General features: G+C 37.9%; 1 protein-coding gene across 7 annotated transcripts in view; it reads right to left on the bottom strand.

Moving 5' to 3' along the window:
- The window catches only part of MIB1 (MIB E3 ubiquitin protein ligase 1), an 80,902-nt gene that overhangs the window by 19,680 nt on the left and 38,886 nt on the right, over positions 1–22,336 (bottom strand). For all 7 annotated transcript variants that reach the window (XM_075084809.1, XM_075084810.1, XM_075084811.1 and 4 more), the window contains exons 12-14: positions 19,553–19,704; positions 1,949–2,081; positions 1,482–1,568 (exon numbers count right to left, since the gene is read on the bottom strand). In XM_075084809.1, coding sequence (XP_074940910.1) covers positions 1,482–1,568; positions 1,949–2,081; positions 19,553–19,704 — 372 coding nt within the window. The remainder of the gene's footprint in view (positions 1–1,481; positions 1,569–1,948; positions 2,082–19,552; positions 19,705–22,336) is intronic.

The raw sequence follows: 22,336 nt of genomic DNA, 5'->3' as shown, positions 1-22,336 counted from the left end.
TGCCATGAAAATTCAAAGCATTTGCAAAAATATAAATAAAAATAAAAAAGCAAACCACCACCCTTTGTCATGGCAGCAGGGCTTTTAAAAGAACCCCGCTACCTTTGACCACTATTCCACAGATGCCTGAGGGTACAACCCAGCCCTGGAAGGTACCCAGTAGGAATTAATTTTGAAATATGGAGCCAACATGTTCTTTGCATGGCTGCACAAGTTATTTTAGGACTTCTCAAAGTTAATCCAACTCTGAAGTATGGATACCCTACAGGGTCATTCACTTAAACATTCTCAGCTATAAGCACATCAGTCCAATACACATACTAGCTCTTCTACATGCCTACCTTCCTGCTCATCTGCTACATTAGTATTGTATTCCCAGGTACCATGTCAGTTCCAGAAGGGCACAAGAGCTCACCAAATATAGCTGCCAAATAGCTTGCAGGATGCAAGTGACACTGACTCTAGGAAACCATTCTTTTGGTAGCAAGCAGTTCCAGATATAGGGCCATATCACATGTTTCACTGTAATGGGATCACATCCATCAACCCTTGGAGATGGAGAAACCTGACAGCAAAATAACACTAAACAGAACTGTAGATATAGGTCTGCATAGTGGGGACTATTCTCTGTAGGCCTGAATAAGAGACAGCTTTTAATATAATACAACTCTCACTCTACAAAGACAAAATAAAATTTATGCAGAGGGCCAAGGCCAGGCTGATGTACTCACTCATAGAGAACACCTCCTACAGCTGTGAGTGCTTTCTCTGAGCCTCAACAGCCCATGCTAGCAATCCAAACACTAAGTCACACAGATCCCCTATGGACAGTGCACACAGGCCAGAATGGGCACACTGTGCCAGACTCCTGTTTCCCCTGCCAGTAATTAAGTTTTTTTAAACTGAAGTATTAACTTTCGCAACCATGCGACCAAAAAACAGAAATAGCATTGCTTTCACTGATAAGGTACTTCTGTTACTGCTTATAGTCCTCCCAAGCTAAGAACAGGGCAAGTTACACACTTAGAAGACTCAAAATTAGTTAGACTCATAAAAGATGTTTCACTTAGCTACAATTTGCAAAAGCTATGAGCAAGAATAATTACTCATACAGCAAGAGGCATCAAAAAATGCTATTTGAAGATCCCATTATAGGACCACAAGACTCAGACAAGTAACAGAGGAACACATTCTCCCTTACTTAGCAAGGAGGAATGCTGGAATTTGCAACCACATAAAAGAAACCATAATGTACATGGACAAAAATTTAGCATTCCTGAAGTGTCCTTCATATTGCTGACTGACCTTCTGAGCAAGCCGGCAGGTTTCAGAATTGATGAAAGTTAATCATACAACATTCAATGGCTACATGTTGTTAAATAATGTTTTAAATGGTCAAGAAGTACCCATGCCGTAACAGCTACAATCAGCTTGAATCAAGCACCATTAACCATATGGCTTACTGCAAATAAGATACCTACCCTAACAATTTGTGTATGCTGTCGTTCAACGGCAAGGTGCAGAGCAGTTTGCTGGTTAACATTCTGGATATCCAGGTTAGCATTGCCCTGAAAGATATTCAAAAGCATTAGAGCACTATCATCCCAGCAATTCATCTACAGGCAAGGCAGTCCATTAAGGCACTGAACACAGCCCTGAATATGATTCCGAGTTCGGAGATTTGAGAGCAAAAAGGATTAAATACTTTATTTGCTGTACAGATGTTGATCTGTTGAATCAAACTTGGTATCAAATTTTTCAGTTCCTCTGCACCATTAGGCCACTGTAATGATCTCAGAGGCCAGTTTGACCTTTAGAGCTCACCACGTGTCCTTCCCTGCTCCATCTCTTCTGCACTGTAATTGCAGGTGTAAATAAGCAAGCTATTTTCACATCAGATGGTTAACTGAAGTGTAACGTTTAAACCCTCCTGAGAAAAGAGTCCTACCTGATGCACCAGAAGTTCAGCCACTTCCACATGATTATTGAGAGCAGCCAGATGCAAGGCAGTGTAACCGTCATCTTTTTTCTCGTCAACGATCCACGGTCGTGGTAACTTGGACAACAATACACGCATTGCACTGAAATAAATATGCAGAGATGGCATAAACACACATATAATGTATTTGGTGAATGACAATGGGACAATGGTAAAACAATATTAATTTGCAGAACTACAAAGTAATAGCAGCTGAAATAACATCAGTATTTTTTCAAAAAGAGGAAGTGGGTGGAAAAGCTATACCAACAGTTCCAAAGCATAATAATTTCATGTTCAGTTTCTTCTAGTTAAAGCTTACAAACAAACCATACAACACCCAAAACAGAGGGAATCAGATTTTTTTCAGAAGACTGTTATCCAGCAGTAAAAATTACCTTAAGAAAAAGTATTCACACAAATCCAGAAACACAGACAACAGTTGTTGTTCTCCCTCAAAACCCTTACAGCATCCTTTACTTAATTATTTAATGAGCAAGTTCCACTACATCAGATTTCTTTAAAGTCATCACTTTTTAAACTGATGCTATTGGCTATAATGGTTAAGATTTCAATTTCTGAGATAAAACTGGAGTAAGACCCCTTTGACACAGACAAAATAAATGCTGAAACTGAACTGAGTATTAGTGGAATACTGTCATAACAGATAGTGGCTGAGCATAACATACCACCGCAGTGTCTAGTACTCCATCCCACTTCTGTATGTGCTTACCAAGATGCCTACCAATGGAAGGGGATTTATTATCTTACACCTCAAATTCAAGGGTGTAGAAAAGCAACTTGATTACTAGGGTATTAAAGCACGCTAAAATCCATGAAGTCCAAAGACTGCAGTGTTAAGGATATTAATAACACAACACCAGATAAATTCCTTAATCTTGTACTCTCTCAGAAATACATTCTTCTTAAGTTCACATGCCTTCACTCAGCTTTTGAATAGGTAAGTAACAGAACTTAATTCCCTACTGTCTTATCTTTATAAACAGCACATACAGCTCCCTTACAACAGTTCCTCAGAATCAAACAGAAAACTAGAAGCTGCTATAATCTTGTGCCAGGAAACCTCTTCTGTCATCTGATCTTTCCCTACTGTTGAAGCAACATGCTATTTACAGGAGAAACAGAGCTTCTTTGCAAAATTCAAACTTTAAAATCCAAGTAATAACTGAGCTCCCAATTCATTCCAATAATCTGTTACCTTGAACATCCACACTGTGTAAGTGCTATTGACTCCTAAGCTCTCTTTTGGGGTAAGCCAATGAGTTTCCTATAAAATAAACAAAAAAAAGCTGTGGTTCTGAGGATAGTTCACTCCAATAAGCCCTCAAAAGCGGAGGAGACCATGAGGTAGACTACTGGACAAGAAAGCGCACTCCTTCCAACACACTGCTTGGATGCTATCCTAACAGACCCTGACTTCTAAAGCATCTCCATGTTCTCCTGCTATTGCATGAAGTTGCACAACAAACTCTCAGTTTCACTCTTAATACACCATCCTGGCAGTGGCAGGATATCAGTCACTTTCTTCCCCAGATTCAGAGTGTCTGAAGGAACCACAACTAAGCAACTCCACCTTCAGGCTGCAGGATCACTCAGGCCCACAGAAGACCCACGACCAGCTGCTACATGGAACATCCACAGCCAGTCTGCTCTGCAGCTTTGTCCTCCACAGAATGGACATAAGCACTTGGCCAGGAACCAAATGCATTTTGCAGTCTGTGGTTATCTCAGTCTTTTTAGGCTCCATCATAATCACAGCTTTCTTGAGGTAAGCAAATAAGCAAGAAACCATTCTCAACCTCTTAGGATATTTTGTTTTCCTTGCAGGACTAAGCTTCTCACTTCCTCACAGTTCAAATCACTTACAACACAGCAAAATAAGACAGCGACACTTAACAGATTGCACATTGCTCATTGTGAACCATTGCTTAGCTTCTATTCATAACACCTTCTACAGCTCTGTCACACTAGCAAAAGAGACTAGAATACTGGGGGGGGGGGGGGACGGGGGGGACACGACAATCCAACAAACAAAACACCCCCACAAACCCACCAACACTAGTTCTTTCAGAGGTTCCCTTATGCAGGCATTTCCAAAATTAAGGATATAATTTAGTAAACCATAAGTTACCAAAGCTTTAAGAAATGTGACACAATAAATGAGTATTAGTTGCATTGATACACATTTATTTTGTAATGAAATTATTTATTTTCAAACCTAGGATATAAGTATGTCTCTGGTTCACAACATCTGCTTTACAGATGCTTTAGAGAGGGAGCAAGTCTGCAGCACTGTGATTTATGTCATATCTGGACTGTACCTGGTACATCACCATCAGCTCTTCAGAAAGCTGGGCTGATACAGAGGACACCTCAGGAGCACATGATACCAGCAGCACAACAAGCCAGTCTACTTTCTACAGTAGCTTCCCACAGAGTATCATGTCATGTAAGCTCTTTATCTTCACCTGCCAGGCTCAGTGCTTCTAAAGACCCCGTAAAGCTCTAGATATCTACCGTGGATCATTGAAAAAGCACAACAAAAAGAAGCTGAAAATTCCTTATGAATGACAGAAGCAGTATAACTACTGTAAGTGACCAGTAAAAGGTGGGGCAACAATGACCTAAGAAAAAAACACAAGGTCAAGATTTTGTTGTTGGTGGTTTTTGTTTTTACCACAACTGCAACTATAACTTGGGGAACGCTAGGAGAAAGCACCAACACTCAGATGTGCATTTCTCTAATTATAGCCAGCTTGTCCCCAAAGTAGCTCCAGTCACTAAACAAGGAACCAACCTAACCAACTCAGATGATTATCCTTTTCTTCAGTAAGGAAATAAGGAAACATCAACTCTGCAGATAAACAAAAAAATTTCAAGTACATTAAGTACTTTAAGAGACACATTGAGAAATTAATATACTTTAGAAACATCATTGTTGCCATTTCTTTAACACCTCATCTTTGAGAGAAAAGTAAGAAATTGACTTAGTATTTTGTTTGCTATGAAAAAAATAACTCATTCTAATATTTGCAAAAGCACCAGCCTTACCCCATCCTATTTTGGATGCTTTTAAACTGCATCGGTCTTACTGAAAAAACAGAAGGACCAACAAAAACAAACAGCTTCTACATGTAATCAATTTTTATCTTACTTTTCACAGCGAAGCATCAGAAGGGCAGTAACTACTCCTCAGTTGCTTCTGCCTATGCAACTTAGAGACCACGTGTCTCTCTTCCAGACTGTGCTAAATTATTGGACAGCAAGATAGAAGGACCTTTTTATGGTCATGACACCTTAAAATTCTGCAGGACGTTAATACGCTATACAAACAGCAAATTCCTTTATGATGCTCAGTGGCTGTGTTGTCCTCATCAGCTGAGAGGTAGTTTCTTTCAATGCACAAGATCCTGTTCCTTCACATTGCAGCCTTCCTTCCTACAGCTATTCTGTTTTGCAGGATTTTCTAGAGCTGCTGCCAAAATTTTGACAGCTAAGTGGTACCATTCAGAACAGTACTCACTGGAACAGGCATGCATTTTATCATAAAAAAAATCATATTAGTGAATTAATGTTGCATACTAATTACACAGTAATTCTTGATTCACTTTTCCACACAAAGTATTAGAGAAGCAGCCAAATTATACTGCTCCATTTTCAGGACCACGACACAGATGTGGCCCTGAAAACTTGCTTTCATCTTCTATACGTTAAAACAGACCACAGACTACTTTCAGTGTTGAAAAGATCAAGAAATCACCAAATCTAACAGCAAACCTGACTATGAAATCAGCTGTAGAAAACTCTTCAGACTATCATCTTCAGTGTATTCAACTGTTACAGATTACATGGCTAATTGAGTAGCTGCAGATGACTGATAGAAAGCTTAGAAGTCTTACTGAAACCCTGAAATTACGTCATCACTATACTATCACTATTACTAAAGCATTACTAATGAAAAAACCATTTTTCAACAGGTAAGCTTTGGCATTTGTTGGTCTGCAGCATTTTCAGATTAGCAGGAAGCTGATAAAGACTTTGGACCTTTTTCAGTTGGGTGATCTTTTGCAAGCTCCGAAATTTTCTAGGTGGGACAATGAATGAAAAACTTCAGTGAAAATTTCTGAGGAAGTTGTCTGTAAAGCTTTGAAGGGGGTGATGAAACTAGTTCTTCTTTCATCGGAGCTAAACACCTGCTCGGTGAAAAAGGTAACAAGAAAGCACATGTGCAAATAGGGGGCTGAGATCAAAGTATCTGGTGCTTTCCCAGGCCCAGCTGTTGTGGGTACAGTGACTTATAAAGCCCACCATAATTCACATAATTCATCCCCATAAAATGAGAGTCCAGGCTCTAACAGAAGTGATTTGGTAGAAGGAACACCCATTTATACTGCGTTACATTTTGAGATGTAGAAGAGTAAAAGCAAATGCTACTGTTGAATGCACCTTTAATTTGACCTTGCCACGAGTATTTTTTTAAGGTCAGCTTTTCAGAGTCTTAAACACAAGATAAGTACTTATAAGGAAGATGAAACTAGCATCTTCTTGTGTAAAGAAGATCCCAGATCTAGCATTCTTAACTGAAAAGACATCGTTCCACCCCACTTAAAAATATATATATAAAGAAAAACCAGAGAAGAATCTCTGCTATGAACTGCAATTTGACTGCTGAATGATTTAAACAGGGAAGGCTGGGAGGTTTTGCGATGGTGGTGGGTGGGTTTGGGTTTTTTTGCCTTTTGGGGTTCGTTTGTTTTTTCTTTTTTTTTTTTTTTTAAGAACAGATATCTAGGTGTAAAAAAATAAGAGAGGCACTACTTCACAATCAGCATAAGCACATTTAACTTGAGTTACTACTGGAAGACACAATCCCACTCTTCCCTGAACTTCAATTCCTGCATTATGTTGGCTCCACAGACAAGTCACCGTCTAGTGAGCGAAGCAACCTGCCAGACTCTTGATTTGGCATGTTTGCTTTCAGACAGATCAATGAGATGATCCAACTTACTCTGCGACTTCACAATCACTAAAAGCGACAGAAATAAGGAAATGAAGAAGCTAGAGTTGCAGGGAGGGCAGACTGCCCTTTCCAGATTCAAAGTCTTATATCAGCATAAATTTATCAGGAATCATATCTTTAGGGGTTGTAATGATTCAATGCAGTTTCTACAAGTTTCTCTGCTCCCCTGCCATGCTCCTCCCTCAGGTCAGCCTTCCACTGTCCAGTGTGACATCGTTTCATAACATATTTTACAGCAATCCTGGCTTGAGGTATTCCCCCACAGACACACACACCTTCTTCTCCATGTATTCCCACCCCTGGCTCAGCTAAACCTGTTCATCTGTTTCCTATTATATCCTTAAACAGTTGAAGGAACAGATTTAAAGACAGTTTCCACTGAAAAGCTCTCTTATAAGGCTGTATAGTATGACACGCATTTTACACCACAATTAGAATCAAGATTACTTTTTACTGATCACATACTTGTCCACCTCTGCTCAAAAAACAAAACAGCGGTCCCTACACAGCATCTAAAAAGTCACCCCTTTTTGTTGGATTATTTCTTATACAGAATAGTACTCTGAGCCTGCTCACTGTGATGCCAAAGAAATATTTGTACCAACATAGTGCAAGAAGTAACACAGGAGCAGGACAATGCTATTTTTGGCAACGATACGATCTTAAGTGCACATCAGCACACAACTTCAAGCCAAATGAGTTCCCTGATCTCGTTTACACCACACTGTGCAGCACAGGGAGTTACTCTGGAAGAACGAAGAGGGAAGTATCCCTCAGGAACAAGTAACAAAGAACAGATTAATACCTTAGACTGGTATTACTGAGCACTCTGTATCATGAAATTAGAGTTTAATATTTCATATCTGACTGATGGCTCAGCGTAAGCTTAAGCAAGCAGGCCATTTCCTTCTTTTTGTCTCTCAGTATTTTCAAGTATCTCTTGGTATTTGAAAATTTCAATATACATGAAACAAAAGAAACAAAGAGGTATATAAATTTACACTGAATTCACAAAAATGTATTCTGTATCTTCACAACTTATCTTCAGTGTATGATTAGGAAATTGAAGAAAGAGAAATGAAGAAAATGTGACTTTTAGCAGAAAGCTATGCTGCAATAGAAGTTACAAGCTAAGTAGCTACCAAGCATAGGACAAAGTCAACACAAAAAAGGAGGCAAGGAAAGTATAAATCCAAGACAGTGGTCTGTTCAGGACTCTGCAGTTCACTCTCTACCCTACAGTACTGATCTTTAATATATTAGTAACTACTAATTACACCAATGTTCATTGAGATGACATTTTCACTGAAGTTTTAGATTGAAAGATTTTCAGCTTTTTCAGTCTTCTTGCTCCTGAGCAACATAAAGAATTTTGTCTGAAAAATACGGAGAAAGTCTTGAAATATTTGGATGCCTGACTGTTGTAGTCAGTTATTCTTTTCTGAAAAAAAACAACATTGCATGTACTCCCTATGAATACGAAAATCCCCCATATCCTATTTTGAATGCATAGTTATTGGTCTTGTTATAGGCCAATTTTGCACACATGAAAGTCAGATTCATGGACCGAGCAGTTACCTTGATTTCTTTTCTATTTTCTTCTAAAACATTTGCATTTATGAATATGACTTTACTAATTAAAGCAAAGGTACCCGCTTTCCAAATAATTTTAAACTTGATTTGAGTATGGAAATGTGGAGCCACAAATCAGCACTAACTTCTTATTCATGAAATAACAGTATGATTTGCAGTTGAAAACTTAAAACTTGATGTACACAAGGCTGCTTAGACTTCAGGTCAAAAGGCACACTGTCACTCATGGCATTTTTCACTGATCAGGAACCACGTTACACAACCTGCCATGGCAGCGCAGGATAGTTGTTGTTCTGTATCTGCGTGAAGTCCTTGCCTTGCTACTAGCAGGGCTGCCTTTTTTCCCTCTCTCCCTCCCTCCCCCCCGCCTCGTTTCTAAGTATAGTGACAACCTCATCAGGGTTTACTAGTAGCAGCGCAAGCTCAGTGAAAACCTGGGAAATCTAACTGGAAACACGAGAGAGTGCTTTATTTGGCAGTGCTAAAAAAACCTGGGGACAAATGGCTCAGCGGCGGTGGAAGTGCAGGCTGCACAATCAATAGGCAGAGAGCCGGATAGAGGCTCCCCTCCACTGCCGGATCGACAATCGACAGCTGAGAGACTATTTTTTGCAATGGTTGACTAAATATGGTCAGGGAAGAGAGAGGCACAAGAGAGCCTGTTTGCCTGGGAGTGCATGTTTCAAATGCTTAGCTGCCTATAAAGCCGTAACAGTTTTGCTCGTGCCCTCTGAGTGGGAAATACGGTCAGTGTCTTCTCTAGTGTGCGTGCGGGAGCCCTGACCTCGCTAGCCGACTTGACCTCTGAAGATGGAAAGTAGCTTCAACACAGACCTGCCTACAGTTAAGCCTGGAAACATAACCTCAAGCAAGAAAAGATGCAGTGCAATATCTAAGGAACTAGAAGAAACCAAAATTTGCCGGGGGAGGGGGGAAGACTATCGCTTTTTTTTTTGTACCTTTTTTCTTTTTTTGTTTTGGAAGCGACTCCAACTTTTGGGGGCTTGGTATGGTTTTTTGTTGGGTTTTTTTTCCTTTTTGCCGGTGATTATTTTCATCTGACAGTGGGCTAAGTTCACCTTCCCTTGGCTTCCTAGCATCTATCCTTGGAGTCTTAACTCTCAGTCCAGCAGACATAAGGTATAATTTCTATACAACATCATCCATATTTTAGCATTCCAAGAAAGGCAGCAGATGTCAATTAGGCATCAGTCTTTATGCCTTTTTTTTTTTTTTTAAGTTTTATCTATTTAAGGTGGTGAGGTACTGTATGCACCGACATTCGCCCCCCCCTTGCCTCCCCCTCCCATGTAATGAAGAGCTGATTCAGCGAATAGAGTGAGAGAGCACTCAGGATGAGATGGCTGCTGCTGATGTGTCTCTAGGTCATTACCTCTCTTCCAACTGCAAATGCTGCATGATACTAAGCTTACAGGTAATAGAACATCAGGAGACCTGCATTATTCTGCACGTTTAAAGGATGACTATGACTTTCTGCATGTATAACTTATTTACTAGAATGTTTTTTAATTGTTATATTAATCCCTCTACTCTGGGAACAGCTTAATTTTGAGTGTGTTAAAGTACCAAGCATTTGTAGTGTAAAGAGCAGGTTGAAAGAAAACAACATTAGTCCAAATTTCATAGCAAAAAAAACCCCAACTTGCTTGGTAGATAGAGTTCTTTTTAAAGAAGATATAAACTCAAAAATTGCAATGCCATTAACTGACTATTCATTTCAGTGCAATATATTCTTATCTTCCTATGCACAACTAAAAAAAAATTACCAACTTTAAAAACAGAAATCTAATAAACAGTGTGGTAGTGTGATGCTGAGTTCTCACGTAGGTCTAAGCAAAATTTTCCATGTGCTTTATCTCAGATGTACATGAAAACAACCTACTTAAAAACTAGAATGTGACTGCTGTGATTCTAATGCTGCATTGCTGTTTCTCCTTGTAGTACTGTGCTAGCTACTGCTACACTCTGATTTGCTCTTTATCAGCTGCACTAGGTTTTTGTCATGAGCTGCAGAAATTCTTACTTCCTCTGCTCTCAGCTTTCCTTATGAGTATTAGATTTACTAATTGTTAAGCTTATTTCAATTTACCTTCTAATGCTGTAAAGACAAAGCTTACTCTTTACTGTAACCCCAATCAACTCCTGAAATGCAAATTAAGCAACCATAAGCTGTATCTGGCAGCCCCTTAGAAGTCAAACCCGTACTGTACATCAAATATTCCAAACCAAGGCGCACAGAGTCTGACAAAACAGGGTTAAACTTGGGGTGTATTTTTTTTTTTTTAAAGTTCTCATAAATATTTCAAGTGTGGACAAGATTTTGACTGACGCAGGTGAGTGCCAATTTTAAAAAAACGAGGAAAGCTGCTTGCAGCAGCACTGAATAGGTATTAGCTTTCACATGTGACCTTCGGCCTAACAATCCAAATCCTGTCACAGCAGTTAGAGGTTGTTTTCTTAATTCAATGTCATCATCTTTACAATAAGCAGGATCACCCGTGGCATGTGCTGTTGTTTGGTTGGGGTTTTTTTTGTTGTTGTTGTGTTTGTGGTTTTGTTTGGTTTTTTTTAAACTACTATGAACTACAGCGGAAGTAAGTACAAACCTGCAAAAAGTTTGCAGAATACTGCATGAGAGGCAAAAAGCATGGAAGTGGGATTGGGGAGGGTAGGAAATTACGTTTATAACTGCCATATTAGACAAGTCTATATTTCCCTTCAGGACACTAGATGCAAACTGTACCCCAGCATGGAAATCTGCTAGACCACCTGGGAGGAAGCTGAAGTTTTTACAGTGGAATACAACTACAAATTCCAAGAAAACATGTTGCAAAGCTACCAGCGATTCAACTCTCCACTCAAATGTGGTCACTCAGAACGAACAGCAAGAGGCTGCAAAAATCTGGAAAAGCACTTCTAATGTCAATGTCATCCCAGAAAAATGAACTATAACCGGCTTTAAGCCACTACGCAGGTAAATTGTATTGCAAAGTTCAGTTAGAATAAGCAGCTTATTTTTACCATCAGTTAATCATAATGTTGTTCTCCAAAGAATTGTCAGCCTGAGTTCTACCTAATGACAGCAACGTAAAGCAGCAAAATACCTTTCAGGTTCACCTGACAGGTAGTCAAGCAACTCTACGTGTACCTGCTCAGAGTACATACTTCTTTATGTACCCATATGAACATACAATGCTATGGAATGTAAAGAAGTATGTATTTTTGGCAGGCACGGAACGACCAGTAAGAGGAAACTAAACAGCTGTTGGAAGAAACAGGTTTCCTTCTTGTTTGAATGACATTCATGTGACAAATTAACTTGCTGTGGGTCAGCTGGTATTGCCAAAATAACTCATACTTGTTTGTAACGAATCACAAAACATTAAGTGACTGTAGAAGTGGGTAGGAAGACTTGTTAACAGCTGATAAGCAGAACATTAGTTGTAAACAAAGAATTTGAAGCAAGGATGGAAACGAACCCTTGAAATGCACTGAATAAGACTGCAGCATAGCTGGAATATTTATCATTACCAGTTATCCTCACTTAATAGATCCTAAACTGATCTTAAAAGCCTGATTATCAAAACATATCCCATAAAAACAAGCCATTGTTCCATTAATCACAGCCAGTTCTGTGTACTTCAGATGGCAGTATTTAAATTTCCATCTACCATAGAATATTTAATCTGCAAGTTGCAAGTCAGACACAAGTAGAAACAGCTAAGAAATTAAGACTGTGATTCAGAGAAAAGGGTAACCAAAATAATTGAGGGCAATAACTTCTGCAGTTTAGTATGAGACTTAAGTTAGCATTTTCTCCAAATCAGCACTTATTATGCTCACTGAGCTCTTCGATACAAAGTGCAGTGTCAGGTTTATGCACAGAAAGTGACAATACAGAGATTTCTAGGCCACAGTTGCTAGTCAGCAGATTAAAGCTATTGACAGAGTCCTAAATGAAAACACAAATGACAACTACCACCTAGAAGGTAAGTTATCTTAAATACTATTTTCAAATAAGCTGAATTTATTTTAAATCCAAATTTAAGAAAATTGGCCATGAAAATATGACATTGGAGCATCCAGAAAATTTTAAGAATTACATCAGAAATAGTCCTGCAGCAGTTTCAGGTTCTAAAAGCAGTATTAAAATACACTGGTGCATACCATCCTTAAGTAAAGACACTAAGCACCAAATTGAGGAACAAGTTAAAATATGAGGAAAGACCTCCTGGCTCATCAATCCAGGCATTGCTATTCATGACAGCAGCCTTCTAAAAGCAGTTATTAAATAGGATACATCCATGACAAGTAGACATTTGGCCCAGCCTGAAGATTCTGATTGTACCCCTGTGCTTACTGAAATGTCTGGGAGGAAAAAAAAAAATAAGGTAATGCACCACTTTTAGATGGAGAATATTATTTTTAAATACTCACATAATTCTCAAATACCTAATACTATACATAGCCTGCTATTTTTATTACCTGAAACTACAGAATGACACATATACAGAAGAAAAATAACACATATACAAGAATATACGTTATCTTATCAGAACCATTTTCTTAAGTAAAATATTAATATTTGCTTTAAAGCTATTTCTCTTATGAACAGATATTTTGGCTTGAAAACTACAGTATCTTAACATCTAAATTAAAACTTGGTTTATAGAGGGAAACAAATTGTAGTAGCTTTTCTAAATGGAGCGATGTTATTGAACTTGATCACACTCACAGAAGCAATTCGGTATTACCAACAGCTTTACAGAGGGGTTAATTGCTAAGCGTTTACTTCTTTTCCGGAAGAGTTCCTGTCCCCACCACCAATTGATTTGGCTTCCACTATATAATGAGACCAACCTTTTAACAGCTTAAATTTACTTCGAAAGGCTTTTGGTAACAATTCATCATGTTGTGTGTTCTTTCTTGCCTTCTTTGTATAACATTGCACTGCTATTCCGAAACAAAATGACAGTTCAGAGTGATACGAAAGTTAAAATTATATGTTGACATTGCTTCCTGCTAGTTCATGTTAGCATATCTCTAAGAATACATATCCAGTCACTCCAAAATGTCACATCCATCACTTAGATCAGCTGTTCAATTTTAACTGAGCACACGCTGAACTTTGGGCATCTGCTGACACAGTTGTAACTCAAACATTTCAACTGTGTGACTGACAGGGATAACAGATGCTGACATTATCAAATGCTACACAGCTTTTTTTCCAGGGCCGTTTTTTGTCCCGATATGGCCAGTACATGAAACTGTATTGCCATCCAAAAGCGCACTTGAGCAGCTGTATCTGTAAAACAGTTCCTGTATAACTGGTAAAAATAGAAACTAATTTTATAGCCATCTTTAATGCTTAAGTCCAAGTGACACACCTGCTATGTTTCTATTAGAATACATGGTGTTGGGAATATATTTACATAAATCTTCTCACCAGCATCAGACTATGCAACAAACAGATGTAGACTATACTTGACATACTCATTACTAGTGAATGGCTTGAACTAAGGTTGCCCCCTACTTCTCACTGCAGTCAAAGCTCAAAAAGAATTCAGCATACAAAACAAAAAAGCTAAGTGAGCATGTACAAGTGTATTAAGGACCTCAATTTAGAAGAAATCAGATGCAGCCGCCAGATAATTCTTTAAAAGCTGTATTTTTCTGGCATTAAGTGTTTTTACATATATAATTAGGGTTTAAAAAAATCTATCCTGATATATTATATAATCATTCCTAAAAAGTTAATACTAACCAGAGATATAGTAATGGAATTGAAAGCACTTGACATTTATACTTGTGCTAACCAATTACAGCATTAAAGCAGCTGCAGAAGAGAACCTGCCAGAAAATGAATGGGGCGGGGAGTATGGAGGGGAAACCGAAACCACCTTCCCCAGTAAAGTTTAACATAAAGAGGCAAGCGAGCTCTACATGAGTAGAAATTTTAAGACTGCAGTTTCTGGTCACTGCTCTAGAATTTAATTATTGCAGACAGAAAAAAAAAAAAACTTAAAACTGTAACTATAATTTGATTTGAGGTTCATTCAGAGAGCTTCAAGGAAATACTCAAGGAAGGAGAAAACCTGGATACTATACACACCTTTCTGATGCACAGCTTTCCATTTTGCTGTCTCCAAATTAGTGAAGGAATTTAAATTTGCACTGACTAGAAACAAAACGTGTAACACAAGAAAGCCACGTGTTCTTTGTGAACTGTTCACATACTTAAAAATGTGTTAATTATAACCTTCCTGCACTCCAATGCTTTGCTAAAGCTGGTAAAATGGAACCAAATCACCTCTTCAATGGATTTGGTCCCCTTCAACCAGCTGTAGCTATGCATTGATCACTACAGGATTTCTCATATTTTTAAAACTGGACACTAAGTCTGCTCAGAGTAATTATGCAGTCCTCTCTGAAGTTGAGTTCAATTATTCTAGTTCGAAGATACAAGGTTTCAACAAGTGTAATAAATTCTACATTCCAAAATTTCAAGGTTGTATTTGTAAATAAACAGCTACTGGGTTTATTATTCTGTCCATATTCAGTGAAAACTGATCTCATAACACTTATAAAGGAGATAGGCAAACAGTGAAATAAACACATTTTCCAACCATTTATTGTCTCTCGTATTTTTCCTCAAGTCCCTTGCCCTTTGTAACAGAACTGATGTAACAAACCTGACCAAAAGGAAGCAATCGTGAACAGTACTGGCAATGGAGGGAAACTCTGCTTTCTGGCCACCTCTCTTCCTGTGCCCCCCCTCTTTTTTTATTTGCACACGGGAGGAAACTCCACAGGATAGGAACTGTATTTGCCATCTTGCACATGCTGGGCATATTATTTACTATTTAAAGATAATAAACTTGTCACTGACCTCAACAGCTACAGGCTAATCTGTCATCTAATTATAGGCCTGCTCATGGAGATTATATTCTTTCTCCAAATCGACTTGAACAAAAGTCTTCTTTCAAAGCATTTTCTAACATAATACTTTAATAAGAGGTTTCAGGAGCATGTTTGTTTTGTGTTCAGCTTCAACTAAGTTTCAACCTACACTTACTGTCAGAACTGCAAATATGAAAGCAAAAAATCTCTTTTACAGGTTTAGAAAGTAATTGTACAACTCTGACTACCTCACAACTTGTCTCTGTGAGGAGCTCCATGACAATACAGCACAGAAGTCCAAGACACTCATTAACACTGAGTAGAGGTGAGAAACCCCACCTCTCAAATACATCGCTAAAAACAGTTAAAAATTCCACTGCCAGCCAGTTCAAACCATCTGCACATCTGAAAACAAGGAGAGATCTAACTAAGACAACCATGGGGAAAAAGTATAATTCCATTTTAAACCACAATTTCCTACTTTCTAGTTCATGAACATAAAGATGACATACTCCTTGCTACTGGACAGCAATACAAAATCTGCATCCTACCCCAGTATTTTGATTTTTTAATTTAATGTCCAGCAGAATTTACTGCTCTGAAGAACTAGTAGTACGCATGTGCAAAGTCAGGTCAGCTCTAAAAGCAGACTCTATTTAAGATGCTAGCTGCAGCGTGAATAAAGCTCTCTTCACAAGATACAATGCAAATCTAAAACTAACTGGGGCAACGGATATAAAATACGCCTACACTTCACAGTCATGTCTTCAGCTCAAAAATCTGAAGTCACAGGTATGCGAGTAGATCAAACATAACCATAAGAGTTGATAACATGGCAAAAATAACCAATCTGTACAGTATTCTCAAATTTTGTTCTCCTTTTTTCTGTCTGGAAAAAACCCTCATTAACACTGAAGGGACAAAGTCTACCAAGCTTTGAGGTTCATAGTACTTTGAAAAAAGTCCAAAATAAATACACTTTTAAAATGACTCAGTTAAAAAACATGAACAAGAAACCATGTATTAAAATCTTAACTTCCCCACACCTCATTTAAAGCTTTTTTAGCTCTCTCATACAAAAATTTAAAGCTACCCACAGCATAAACTGAATAGCGTCCATGCTACAGTTCAACATCATACATTAGCACAAAACCCGAAAGTTCTGTTTCTGTACCAATTCACAAGACCTGAACAGAAGCAAATTATTAAAAGGAGAAATATTCCACTAACAGGATGCTCTCCAAAACACACTATACTTCAACTTCTGCAACACCCTGCCAAACTGTCATAGAAGATCAAGCGCTGAGAAAAAACTAAGCTATATGACATAAATCGCTATCTTTCTTAAAATATTTATCCAATACTCAAATGCTTACAATAGAATATATTTATTTTCACATAAAAATGAAAAACTTGCAACGTTGTTCTCAGCATAGTTTATGCGGGTTTTTTTCCTTGGAGATCTACCCCCCTACTGTTAGTAAAGGTCAGAATTCAAGCAGGAAGCAGCATAGGTTTTGCACCTAAAATTAAATTGGTTCCAAGTACTGATTTGATATCAACTGTAAAATATTCTTTAGAAATCTACTTCACTTTATTGTGGCATCCATGCACTTGACACATGTATTTATTTTATCTCATTAACAAGGTAGATGGATATGGACTTTATCAATACTTGCATACATAGCATGTATTTTATTTTTATAAGTATAGCTATACACACACATATACTCATATATGTGTATAAGCATGTGTGCATATGTTTAACTTTTATAAAATAACATCTGTAAAATAACATAATATATTTATATATTTGACTTCAAGGGGAATTTAGCGCACTGTATTCCATATAAGGCACCACAGCCTAAAGCCACAAAACCTCCAGTTTGGGTGAAACCAGAAAGCTTAGATTAGGAAAGATAGGTTCTTAGGTAAGGTTAAAAGCAAAATATATTATGTACAGCTTGTGACCCACACCAGCTAGAAGCTAAAGTTCAGGGGGTTATTTTTAACAGCGTTTTAAATAGCTTGTGCTTAGTGCATTTAACAGATTAGTAATATCCATTGTTCTATATCAGATTAGAAAAACAAAGCGGCAAATATAAAACCTTTGATTTCATTCAGAAACAGGCCAGTGGTAGAACTACAGAATCAACAATGAAATAAACAACCATCACTAAACTCTTAATAAAAATAAAACATAACTCCTATATGAATCAAGCTATTATGACATTTTGGCCGGGGGGGCTGGGTAATAAAAATTATTTAAATTAGAGTTATTTTGCTTTTATTTTCATTCATTTCTACCTAGGCTGATGTGTAAAATATCTAGTGCTGTGAACAAATGAAACTACTACTTCTGTGAGGGAGACAACATTCTCTCTTTTTACATGCTTCAGAAGTGCTCAGATGTAACTGCAACCAAAAAAGTAGGCATCTAACAGCTTTAGATATCTGTTTTAGATGCAAGTGAGACCCCATGTATGGGCAAAACCTACATAGCGTGCAAATCACTAACACTGGAAATATTTTCCTATTCTTCCAATAAAAACTTCTGTAAAGGAAAGGGGACTCTGGGAAAAAACTGCACTATGCCTCACATTCTACCAACCGTCAAACTGACCCTAGTCTGAACTACAATTTGGATCCCTCCACCAAGGAAAAAGCCTGCTGCTCCTAGAACATTCACCCACAGAAAAATCTTCAGCGCCCCTATGAAGAGCTTTTTTCCCATATACTTTCCCTGCATCTCATAACGAGGTCACTATCACAAACACCAACTACCACATAAGCCTAAGGAAAGCACTGCAGAATAAAAAACTAACAAAAAGTACCCCACCTAGGTAAGTGGAGACAGGAAACAGTACTCCCGGCCAATGCTGTTATGTAAATATGGAGAATTCACCTTAAGTGAAGCAGTTACTAAGTCAGACTTGAAAGAATTGTCTTCTGAGTGCCAAAAATAAGCTCCCTTCACTAGGTCCTCTTACAGACCTTTTATGAGCACTGTAAAAAACCACGAACACATTTACTGTTTCGATCAACATTTCTAACAAGTACTTCTACTTTGTGAACTGTGATTCCATTCCATACACATATATAAATACTTGTTTACTTTTTAACTATCAGTCTTGATACCTATGCTCTAAGAGACTAACCCAGATTTTATTCCCAAATTAATATACAGCCTTATTTGTCCAGCTGTAGAATTTCGTAGTAAAGTTAAACACCACACGCATTTCTTATTTCATGTAAACTATACTGAATTCTTCACCATACAATAAAATACTGTTGAAGTCTTGCTAGAACAACAGCTCTGAATACCATTTATTCACAATATAATAAGCAACCAGCAACACAGCAAGTTTTCCATTAAGTTCTATCTAGGCAATATAGTTTTTGAAAGCTATCTTAACTCAAGATTGAATGTAGATACACAGTATACAGCTAACAAATTATGCCTTAAAACTAACTTTTTCAGATAAGCTGCTATATAAAAGCTGAAACAAGAAATTCCTTCTATACTTACCTCTAAGAAAACAAAAATGTTTCTTCAACATACAAATACAATTTAACACAATCCTAAGATCATTTTATAACTGCGTGGTATATTTAATAACTATTCACAAACACATATTCCTTAAAAACTCAAATCCCTTCCAATTCTAATATTCGAGAAGGAAGCATTTTTATAAATCCTATGTCAAGATCCCATCTTAAGATCTTACTTAATGACTTACTTATCAAAACATTTATTGGCAAAATTTTACGGCCACCACAGGAAATTTCCCAGGGATTTGGAGATATCTGAATACAGCATTAAACTGAGCAGACTAGTAGCTTCATCCTAATAAGGGCTTCCTAAGTATTAGAGAGATGCGTATCTAGGCAAAATCAAAATTTAAGAAGTATAATTACATGCAGTTTAAGAATCTTCTGAAAAAATACCATATTTCTACCCTCCCACGTACTTTTCCTTTTACAAATTATAAAAAAAGTCTTCAAAATTAAATCTTTACCTAGGGTTTCCTCTTAGTGCAGCATGGTGAAGAGCATTAAACCCATTATTGTTGGTTATAGTAACATCTGCTCCAGCTTCTAACAATACAGCAAGGATGTCATCACGCTTTTTACTTATTGCATCATGAAGTGGAGTGTCACCTTCAGAATCCTAAAACCAGAAACAGCTCACATCAATTTTTACATGCATCCACATTAAAGGAAAAGGATAATTAACTATCACTAGGAAAACTGACTACACAAACGCAAAACAGCTTGTCAGACCTTGAAGCGTTGCTATACTGCAGAGTTCCGAGCAAGCTGCTTCAGTGGGTAATCCTACCTGGGGCTCCAGTATTCTATGATTACACTACCACCAGAACTCAAACCCAGTGCTCTGATAGTACTGAAGACACCGGTGTAGACACCATCTTCTCTATGCCTCATATCCAGAGGGAGTTAATGCCCAAGTTACAATTTATGAGTAATAGAAGGACAGCAACAAGAACTAATGCAACAGAGAGGAGACTAGTCAGGCAGAAGGAGCCAGGGAATTTTGAGCAATGAATGCTAAGACTGAGCCAGCAATTAACCATGTAAAAGACAATACCAAAAAGACAGCATAGAAAAATAAGCATAAGCAAATCAAAATAACATGTAGTCCAAGTAATAAACTTAGGCACATCTGTTTTAACCGAAGCAGATAATTTTCCATTAAGCAATGGCCAATGTCATAAGCAATATTAAGCTTTTAAACTTGTTATGGCTAATAACAGATTATATTACACAAGGTACATGAAAATATTTCATTGTGCAATTGAACAGGCGAAGAATTTATATTTTTAGCTTGACATCTTATTTTTCAAATATCCCAAATAAGGGAAAAATACTTTTTATTCCTAGAAGGATTTTCTGTGTTACTTAGTCAAGGACCCAAATCGTTGGACTAAAAGGAATGTCCTAGACTAAGACTGAGAAAAACACATCCATTTAAGCTTATTTGCTGTTATATAGGCAAACTGTTTAGATTTATGCTTCCAGTTAAATTCTAACACCATATAAGTCAGGAAGTCTTGTCACTGACACTGACTCAACTGCAGGCTGACTAACACACAGGAACCAAACATTTTAGCAATACACTAATATGAAGACAAATCTTCACAATCTTTATAGCAAGAATCAAAAACTGCCAAACAAAAAGTGCCACTTGAATATGAAACACTTGAACCAGCGTGAGTCAGTTTGTCAAAACTAAATTATGTAGCTTTTATTTGGTTTAATTGATCAGATTTCCTGAATTTACTGTTCACAGACTACGTATGTTTCTGTTTACACAGGGAACAGAGAGCTGGCCAGTTAAATTCCAGTCATGCCTCAGTCTGACTCCCCTGTGCTCTCATCCACCAAATCAATCGCTTACTCACACTTGCACATCAGAGTTCCTCAGCACACATGCAGGATCTGAAAGTTCACTGTTTTCGATGACAATCATATTTATTTTCCAGATGGAGTTTCATAGCACCATTCTACTGAATTTTTCAACCCAGACACACACATTCACTTTGGCTACCCCATATATCACACATCATTATATGATATACAGTCACCCTTTATTGGACTCAACACATCAGACTCCTTATTGTACCTACTGTTAAAAAAATACTAAATAGGGCCTGGATAGATGTTAAGACAGCTAACAGCTCAATCTCAGCAAGAGCAAGACACTACTACCTGCAAAGCCAGGTGGAAGCAGATATATAAACAATCATTATATTCACTAATTTCAAGAAAGTTTGCTTGTTTATGTAGATATACAGCTTCCAAAAAAAAAAAATCACTCATTACTGACATGGCAAAACAAGGAGGTAACTGTGTTATTACTGCATATCTTGATTTGCCCAGGACATTACAGCTTTTTCTTTCCATTGCAAACCTCTTCAAACTTACCTATTCTGATTTGTTTTACTAATGAACTGCATGAGGCTGCATTGAGCTCACCCAGAATGTGGATGCCTGCTTATATGATAGCAGGATCCTGCTCTACCTTCTCAACAGGAGGTTGCATGCATACTTCACAGCTTCTGCCACATTCATTACAGATGAATCTCCCTGTGAAACTGTGGTACTTGAGGCCCTATGTATGAGGGATTTTGATATAAAAGGTTGAACATTTTAAAAAGAATTTGGTTAAATGGTTCTTTCAATGCTAGGTCAATTCTGAAAAAAGGTTTCTTTTAGCAAAACATTCCACAGCATAATCAGCCAAAAAATGCAAAGTTGTACCTTGCAGAAGGACCAAACAGCAGTGGATTTGACAGAGGAGGAATTAATCTGAAGAGAAAGTTAACGTTACAGATAACTACAGTCTGAAAATACCAGTTAACATCAACTGGCTAGAATACATCAGGTGCCTATCTAGTTGCCAAGAAAATATAGTTTTAATAGCATTTTTATTACAGCTGATGACATGTTGCGTTAGAGGCTGGGACAGGTAACTTCATAAGGTCTGTTCCTTTCACAGAATCCAAGGTTGGAAAGGACCTCAGGGATCATCTAGTCCAACCTTTCTAGGAAGAGCGCAGTCTAGACAAGATGGCCCAGCACCCTGTCCAGCCGACTCTTGAAGGTGTCCAATGTGGCCGAGTCAACCACTTCCCTGGGGAGATTATTCCAATGGTGACTGTCCTCACTGTGAAAAATCTCCCTCTCATGTCCAATCGGAATCTCCCCAAGAGCAACTTGTGTCCGTTGCCCCTTGTCCTCTCCACGTGACTCCTTGTGAAAAGGGAGTCTCCATCTTCTTT

The sequence above is a fragment of the Phalacrocorax aristotelis genome, chromosome 2, assembly GCF_949628215.1.
Source record: "Phalacrocorax aristotelis chromosome 2, bGulAri2.1, whole genome shotgun sequence".
Classification (NCBI taxonomy): domain Eukaryota; kingdom Metazoa; phylum Chordata; class Aves; order Suliformes; family Phalacrocoracidae; genus Phalacrocorax; species Phalacrocorax aristotelis.
This window is presented reverse-complemented; position numbering and strand designations above follow the sequence as displayed.